Raw genomic sequence first — 9,045 nt, 5'->3', positions numbered from 1 at the left:
ATAAGGGTTGGTTATATTCCGCACATTTCTCTATCACCTGATTGATAATGTGAATATGGTCTATGGTTCAGTAGCCTTTACGGAATCCTGCCTGGTCCTTTGCTTGACAGAAGTCTAAGGTGTTCCTGATTCTATTTGCGATTACCTTAGTAAATAGTTTGTAGGCAACGGACAGTAAGCTGATCGGTCTATAATTTTTCAAGTATTTGGCGTCCCCTTTCTTATGGATTAGGATTATGTTAGTGTTCTTCCAAGATTCCGGTACGCTCGAGGTCATGAGGCATTGCGCATACAGGATGGCCAGTTTCTCTAGAACAATCTGCCCACCATCCTTCAACAAATCTGCTGTTATCTGATCCTCCCCAGCTGCCTTCCCCCTTTGCATATCTCCCAAGGCTTTCTTTACCTCTTCCGGCGTTACCTGTGAGATTTCGAATTCCTCTAGACAATTTTCTCTTCCATTATCGTCGTGGGTGCCACTGGTACTGTATAAATCTCTATAGAACTCCTCAGCCACTTGAACTATCCCATCCATATTAGTAATGTTATTGCCGGCTTTGTCTCTCAACGCATACATTTGATTCTTGCCAATTCCTAGTTTCTTCTTCACTGCTTTCAGGCTTCCTCCGTTCCTGAGAGCATGTTCAATTCTATTGATGTTATACTTCCTTATGTCAGCTGTCTTACGCTTGTTGATTACCTTCGAAAGTTCTGCCAGTTCTATTCTATCTGTAGGGTTAGAGGCTTTCATACACTGGCGTTTCTTGATGAGATCTTTCGTCTCCTGCGATAGCTTACTGATTTCCTGTCTAACGGTGTTACCACCGACTTCCATTGCACACTCCTTAATGATGCCCACAAGATTATCGTTCATTGCTTCAACACTTGGGTCCTCTTCCTGAGTTAAAGCGGAATACCTATTCTGGAGCTTGATCTGGAATTCCTCTATTTTCCCTCTTACATCGGCTTCTTATATACCAGTTTCTTCCCTTCCCTCCTCAGGTCTAGGCTAATTCGAGTACTTACCATCCTGTGGTCACTGCAGCGCACCTTGCCGAGCACGTCCACATCTTGTATGATGCCAGGGTTAGCGCAGAGTATGAGGTCTATTTCATTTCTAGTCTCGCCATTCGGCCTCCTCCTCGTCCACTTTCGGCTGTCCCGCTTGCGGAAGAAGGTATTCATTATCCGCACATTATTCTGTTCCGCAAACTCTACTAATAACTCTCCCCTGCTATTCCTAGTGCCTATGCCATGTTCCTCCACTGCCTTGTCTCCAGCCTGCTTCTTGCCATCCTTGGCATTGAAGTCACCCATTAGAATGGTGTATTTAATTTTCACTCTACCTATTGCCGATTCCACGTCTTCATATAAGCTTTCGACTTCCTGGTCATCATGACTGGATGTATTGGCGTAGACCTGTACAACCTTCACTTTGTACCTCTTATTAAGTTTCACAACAAGACTTGCCACCCTCTCGTTAATGCTATAGAATTCCTGTATGTTACCAGCTATATTATTATTAATCAGGAATCCGACTCCTAGTCCTTGTCTCTCCGCTAAGCCCGGTAGCACAGGACGTGCCCGCTTTTTAGCACTGTATATGCTCCTTTCGGCCTTCTAACTTCACTGAGCCCTATTACATCCAATTTACTGCCCTCTAATTCCTCCAATAGCACTGCTAGACTCGCCTCACTAGATAACGTTCTAGCGTTCAACGTTGCCAGGTTCATATTCCAATGGCGGCCTGTCCGGAGCCAGTGATTCTTAGCACCCTCTGCTGCGTCGCAGGTCTGACCGCCGCCGTGGTCAGTTGCTTCGCAGCTGCCGGGGACTGAGGAGCGGGGTTTGATTGTTGTGTTCATATAGGAGGTTGTGGCCAAGTACTGCACCAGGGTGGCCAATCCTGCGCTGGTATCAACACGCGGATTTTTTTTTCTTTATTCCGGCGGAAAATTGCCGGCACCGGGATTCGAACCACGGACCTCTTGCACGCGAGGCGAGCGTTCTACCTCTACGCCACCGCTGCCACTGTGTAATTTAGAGCAAATGTTCTGTATATGGGGATAACAGCATCTAACGGATTTGTGGAAGTACGTCATGCGCTGGCAGACAGGAGAATGTAGAGCGGTAAAGGGCAGGTGGGAGAATCATTAATATTACACATTTATACAGTGGGGGGAGGGGGGGGCGCAGGCTTCTGGACACTGTGTAGAAATATTCAGTCGAAAAGTGAACCAAGAGGAATTCGATGCGAAGTATGCTTCATGCATAAAACCCTACAAACAAGGACACTCAGAATATTTCTTATCCTTTTATTCGTGTTGTTTCACACTCAATGTTATGATTATTCATACAACTTGATTTAGTCAGTGCTTTACCCAACCTGGTAGTTTCATCCCAATACATCACCGCAGCTCGGTTAGCGAGGTAAAATAACTGAGAGCAGGTTAAGAATCGTAACGCTAAAAGGATATCCGGCCCTTTCTGTGTGCTCTGGGGAAAGTCCAGCGTTTCATGTGCTTGCAACCATATGCCACTGCAAAAAGAAATATGCCCGATAATTCTTAGGATGAGTTAACCTGAGACACATTAAGTGAAGCACGTGTAGCGCAAGTGCGCAGAACGGCAAAGAAAGAACAACTTCTCTGTCACTTAGTGTGTCCCAATCGAGTTGTTTTAGTCTCCTTGGAACGGAAGCAACTTTTAAGGTACCATTGACCAAGAACGTCTGCCAATAGCTTGCGCGTTTGATGTGTATTAATAGCTTATATTGTACACATGAAGTGCATGGCTCTTCACATTTCACCTTTTATATTTCACGCATTTTTTCTCGAAGAAGCAAATATATGCCCTGCGTGTAGTTTAATAGACAATGCACGAGCTTCAAATTCTTTGCGATTTGTAGACAATACCGTTTCCGTCGCATCGCTCGACTACACGGCGGGAAAGCGGCGTAGTGCATGGGGAGTAGCTGCCGTTCATCTTGCCGTTGCTCTCTTTTCGACCAGGGTCTAAACATTTACTCTCCCAAATTTGCGCATGGTACGCACACTCCGGCAGTTAGTCGCTTCCATGGACGAAAGAGCCCTTCTTAAGGCTAGCTGTGCAGTTACTCCCGTTTCTCCCGGCACTTTTCTTAGAGTGTGGTTTCTAAAGGGTTTCAGTGACGATTCACCGGGTCCCACGCTTGCGTTTACGCATCTGACGTATCTGTCTGAACTTTTAAAATTATTTGCTTCTTTCTTTTTTCTATTTTCACAACGACAGCAGCCTGCTGAAATCCTGTTTTGTTAAGCTCATAAGCCTGGCAAGCACCACATGTGTCTCTGCTAGCAGTGCGTTTGAGTGGCTATAGAGCTTCTTTGTCCGTTCCCTTCTTGCCCGTGGGAGCCCATGCCTCTTCTTCACTTGTCTTAGTGCCTCATTCTGAGGCAGTACGCATACTCACTGTTCCTGGAACATTTTTCAGCTGCTTTATTATCTTTCTAGATTGACGCGGTCGCAATGGATCACGAGGAGGTGACTTGAACAATGATGCGAATACGCTAGCACCCGATTTCAAACACATAAGAGAGGAGACAAATGCAGCGGATGGAAGCACGTGCTTTATTCCAGGTGCGCAGTGTGATCTGCGCTGTCACCCTAAACCACGCCAGGAACGGTAGGCTTCGTTTGACTTATATCGGCTTCATTTATACAAAAGATTTGAACGGCTTTTCGATGAATATTCAGTGTGTCACCGCTATACGCGCCGCGCGCGGTTTTTAAACGTCGCCAGCGCCCGTGTGCAGCATCGTCGCCAGAAGGGGGACGGCTATCCGAGTGCGACGAGTGCGGCGGGTATGGTGCCCCCGAATTCGGCCAGCTTCTCGGAGAAGAGGTTCCGCACGCTGTCCTCGACGGCGCGGCGGATCTCCTCCTCGAAGACGCTGGTGAGCACCACGGAGAGTGCGTTGGCCACGCCGCTCAGCGCCCCGAGGCCCTGGATCGCCACGCGCACCCCTTGCAGCTTCTGCACCGAGAACCGCTTCAGCTCGGGCTTGGCGTTGGGCGCCCTGCGAAGAAGCCGTCGGCTGTGAGACTGGCAAAGATGGTGAAGCGGCAGAGGGCGGGTGCGGGATACAGAAGTGGACTACACCCGGTGCTTACAAAAGCAGGACTTGAGAATGCTTTACATTTGTTTGTAAAAACTAGTTTCGTAGTGCTGTTATCGGCGAGTCCTTCAACAAGAGGATCACATGAATTTATGCTTTTCACTTTTCATCTGCGAGGTGAAAAATAACACTGGTCCTCCTCTGCAAGGGCTTCGGAGCGACAAACTTTACAAAAGCACGCCATCTTCCGCTCTACGTGTACTGAAAGATAGAGAGAAACAAAGTGGGAAAGGCAGGGAGGTTAACCAAGAACGTGCCCGGTTGGGCTACCTTACATATGACGTCGCTATGAGGGAAGCGGCCTACGCAGTTTTGCGAGATATGCCGAGTTTTATCCCTTAGTAACGAGACCGTATACTTTTTCGCTGCAGTACCACCACCATCGGACAGCCGTTTCTCAGCAGTCCTAACAGACACTTCGCGCACCTTAGCAGATCGGAGCAGAACGCACTTCGCAATGGGTAAAGTGAGCTTGGTGGTACTCCGGAACACGTTCACTTCGAGCATGTTCAAAAAGAAAACAAAACAGGACTCACCAGGCACTGGGTTATTTTGCATATAGGTAGGCCGGTCATTTTCTGCTCTTTTGTGCCAGTTCCAATACAGTCAAACCCGGTTATAACGAACAGGCTTGCGCGCAAGAAATGGTTCGATATATTAGGTGTATGCCAAACTCGCCTACAAGTTATAACGGACCTGAAATTACTTTTGTGATGCGGTTGTCATGTACGAATTTGTTATCTCCAATGGCGGAAAGGAGCAAGGAAATAATCCATTATATTAAAGCGGAACTACACGTTGTATAGGCAGTAGAATTTGTCTGTGCCTCGAAATCTTTCTCAGCATCACTGAGGATGGCATTCTCGATGTGGGAGATAGCGTACACCAGCTCGTCTACTTCGCTCAATGTCTGCACACTACCGGCGCATCACAGTAACCGCAAAAATGTGTTGCTCGATGACCCAATTAACGGAGCGGACGCCCTGAGTACGACATCTCCAATGTACCGTTCATTAGAAGGAAATCATTTAACAGGAATATCGGTCAGTAAATTTCGTACGTTCGATGTAGAGCATAATTTGCTATAACCGGGTTCCTTATATTCGGGCTCGATTGTAATCACGAACTTGCTGGATAAATTTATCACTTCTGATCGTGAAAGCGTCGACAGGGTGCACTCACTGTACAGCTTCGACGATGATCTGCATGTTGTTGACGTCGCACTCGATGGTGACGTCCTGGCTGAACTCCATGACCTTAATCGCTCCCCGGTAGGTGGCGCGAACGGGCCCGGCGCCAAGGTCCACGCGCATCTCGACGCCGCCGCTGCCCACCTTCACGTGACAGTCGCCGGTCCTGCAGAGGCACGCGAGAACGTCAGCCCAGTAGACACATTACTTGTCAGCAGAAAAAAAATAGAATTAAAATAAATTCTGGGGTTTTGCTTGCCAGAATGACGATAGGATTATCAGGCGCGCCGTATAGGAACTCCGGACTAATTTTGTGCACTAGTGTCGTGCACCTAGCGCATGAGACACGGGCGTTTTTTTTTTTTTTTTTGTCTTGCGAGGAAAGACTGAGCCACGTGGAGGACAGTACATGGGCAAATAGGGTACTTAAGTACTTCCGGAGACAAAATGTGGACTCCCAGTGACGTAAAAAAGGAACAGGAAGCTGGCGGTAAAGTATATAGGCCACAGCATTTGGGAGACAAAAATGAATATAAAACTTAAAGCTATACAGGTGGAGTGCGAGCATTGGTAAGAGAAGATGGAGAAAAATAAATCAATGGCCTACTGTAGACTAGGGAAGAAAGAGACTAGGAAGGAAATCTGCTATGATAACTCGAGAGGGAATGCAGTTCCTTTTGAGGCTGGATCGTGGCTGTCTGAAAAGGCGAAGTTATGTCAGGAGATTTATCCAAGAAAATGACTTGTGAGTGGCATGCGGAAAAAGTCAGAGACCATTACACATAAGTTTTTGGAATGCCAGGGTGCACGTCCGCTACTAAATGGAAATGGAGTCAATCTTCAGGAAGCTTTGGGATTAAAAGGTGGTACCGAAGAGATAAACAATGGCGCGGTAAAAGTAAGTAAGAGATGATTAGAGGATTGGTGGCGCAAAAGTAGAGAGAGGGTCGTGGAATAAAAATATGTATGTAACCGCAGAATAGAACAGTTATATACATAGAAACGTAGTAATAAGAAACATTCGAAATTGAAACAACATGAGCACTTCAACGGTAGACTACAGTGTGGTGGCACAAACTACCGCGCCGTTTCAAAGAGGACCAAACCAACAACCACCATCATCATCCACTGTCGGAGCTATGGAGTGTTCGTCGTCCGAAGTTGAGTCGCTCGCGTCTACATCACCAGGCGAGACAGTAAAGTGTGGCAGGAGGCACCAGTTCACTACTGACGAAGTACAAGACCGTTGCAACGCAGCAAAACGTGCGAAGTCAGCTGTTGCAGTGAACAACGTTCACCACCCGAATCCCCGACAACGCGAAAGGCAGAGAAAGCGGCTGGGAGCGAGCACCGTGAGCTGCAGCGGCTAACCTCGGCACATTTTGCCGCAACACTAATCTCAGCGACATAACTCAGCTAAACACTTAGGCTGACTCAGCAACAACTAATGCTCCCACATTTACACAGCATAAGCATTGCTAAGTCACCCCCAAGTTTTTTTTTTTTGTGTGTGTGTGTGTGTGTGTGTGTATTCGCGCCCATCGAAATGCAGCCGCCATGGCCGCGATTTTTTCTCGCGCTTAGCAGGGCAGCGCCAAACCCACTACGCCACCACGGCGGGTCTGCTCAATAGAAACGATAGTGCATGCATGCACAACGCTCATGCCAGCAGCGGAAAGCAGAACGGTGCCCTGGCTCCGCCACCGAGGCGATTAAGCGGAGCGTCCCGGTGCGTCCACTTGGCTTTGTCGTTTTTGCAGGCAGACGCCCTGCGCGCCGTTCCGGTCTTTGGAGAGCATAATTCTAACCAAGCTTAAGGGCTACCTTCAGTGAAGACGGGGCCCTCATAGGACGACGACCAGTGTAGAGCGTGCACACTCGGACACGCTTGCATATCTATGTGTCTATATATATATATATATATATATATATATATATATATATATATATATATATATATATATATATATATATATATATATATATATATATATATATATATATATACATATGTAGCGAAATACCACGGTCGAGACGACGCTTTATGTCCAGAAGGAAAAACGGCGCCCACGCAAAAACGAACATGAGCCGATGATTGAGGATGACTTTGTACATATGATGAGGAAGACCGCATAAATGCTTATACTAATTTCCCCGTGGACGGAGGCGGCCAGCCTGGCAGTACATTAGACAGTGCAACGGTTATGAAAGGGCTTCAGGCAGGAAACGTGCACGATCACGGTTCCGCGGCAGCGTCGGTCAGTTGGGGTATCAACAGGTGTAACGCGATAGTTCACCGGCGAGATCTGCTCTATGACTTTGTAGGGGCCAATATATCGAGACTCAAGCTTCTCACATAAACCGGGTGTTCGTGCAGGTGTCCATAGGAGCAATCGTCACCAGGGCGGTAGGAAATGACGCGGTGAGAGGCATTGTACTGATGTTTGCTATAGTCTTGGCTTACTTCAGTGTTCATACGGGCGCGACGACGACATTTCGCAAGACGAGACACAATCTGGTCGCAAATGAATGGTGAAGCGTTGACATGGTGGGCGTTCTGCAGGGAAGCCTATTCCTCTTTAATAATGCCGCGCAGGTCAGTAGAAGCAGGTTGGACGCGAGCGTTGCTGCAAAAGGGTGAGCCATGCGCCTGCATTTCTTCACGAATTGTGGCTCGAATGATATACCGGAGCTCAATAATGTTTGCCAGGGGGTTGTCGGAAAAGTCCGATTGCAAGCGAATTGATTGCAAGGCGTGGAGGCGCTGACAGACGGAGACGACGTCCAACACCGTCGAAAAGGTCTTGATCGGCGAGTGAGTTGAAGGCAGTACATCCTACACACCTAAGAAGATGTCGCACGCGGTCAGTTTCTGGCAAGGCACAGTCCACATGGCGGCAAAGCACGAGGATGTCATCAATGTACGAGCTATACGACTCGCTATAATGATGGACGTGCTCAGACAGCCTCTTTTTCGCAACTTTCGAAGGAACCGTGGGTGTGCCAAAAGTCCGCCGTAGCTGCTCCCTGAGAGACGACCAATCACGGAAGTCTCTCTCGTGATTCAGGAATCATGTCTTGGCTACATGAGAGACGTAAAATGGTACGTTGTTTAACCTCGATGTCTCGTTCCAGTTGTTGTATTCGCTGACACGATCGTAGTTGTCGAGCCAGTCTTCAACGTCCTCACCAGGCAAGCCAGAGAAGATTTCAGGATCGCGATACCGGTTGTTGGCAGGGCTGGGAGTGAGGGAGGCCAGCATTTGAACCGAGCTGGTGGACGCTGCGGGCTGGTCTTTCGACATGGCGGCCTCTTGGCGCCAGCGACGTTCCGAACGTCACTCCAGGAGAGATCTTGAAGAGGATTGAGGGCGAAGGGATCTTAAAGCGCCTATACCACTTGAAATACCACGGTCGAGATGCCGCTCTATTCCAAGAAGGAAAAATGGCGCCAACGCATAGGCGAACACGAGCCGATGACTGATGATGACTTTGTATAGATAAAGTCCGCATAAATGCGTACAATATATGTGTGTGTGTGTGTGTGTGTGTGTGTGTGTGTGTGTGTGTGTTGTACACAACGGCTATTCATATTGTTTCCGCGTCGTTATCTTAAACGTTATTTTATATGTGAGAGCCTCTTCTTAGAAGGTTAGAATGCATTAGGTCTCAAGAAACTCGTTCTGAGCTTAGCTGCA

The 9,045-nt window shown here is 47.8% G+C and overlaps 1 protein-coding gene across 2 annotated transcripts in view; it reads right to left on the bottom strand.

Moving 5' to 3' along the window:
- Nucleotides 1–3,588: 3,588 nt before the first annotated feature.
- The window catches only part of LOC135905600 (mite allergen Der f 7-like), a 66,240-nt gene continuing 60,783 nt past the window's right edge, over nucleotides 3,589–9,045 (bottom strand). For both annotated transcript variants that reach the window (XM_065436552.2, XM_065436551.2), the window contains exons 4-5: nucleotides 5,340–5,513; nucleotides 3,589–4,058 (exon numbers count right to left, since the gene is read on the bottom strand). In XM_065436552.2, coding sequence (XP_065292624.1) covers nucleotides 3,818–4,058; nucleotides 5,340–5,513 — 415 coding nt within the window. In that variant the 3' untranslated portion in view covers nucleotides 3,589–3,817. The remainder of the gene's footprint in view (nucleotides 4,059–5,339; nucleotides 5,514–9,045) is intronic.

This window comes from Dermacentor albipictus, chromosome 1, assembly GCF_038994185.2.
Source record: "Dermacentor albipictus isolate Rhodes 1998 colony chromosome 1, USDA_Dalb.pri_finalv2, whole genome shotgun sequence".
Taxonomy (NCBI): Eukaryota; Metazoa; Arthropoda; class Arachnida; order Ixodida; family Ixodidae; genus Dermacentor; species Dermacentor albipictus.
This window is presented reverse-complemented; position numbering and strand designations above follow the sequence as displayed.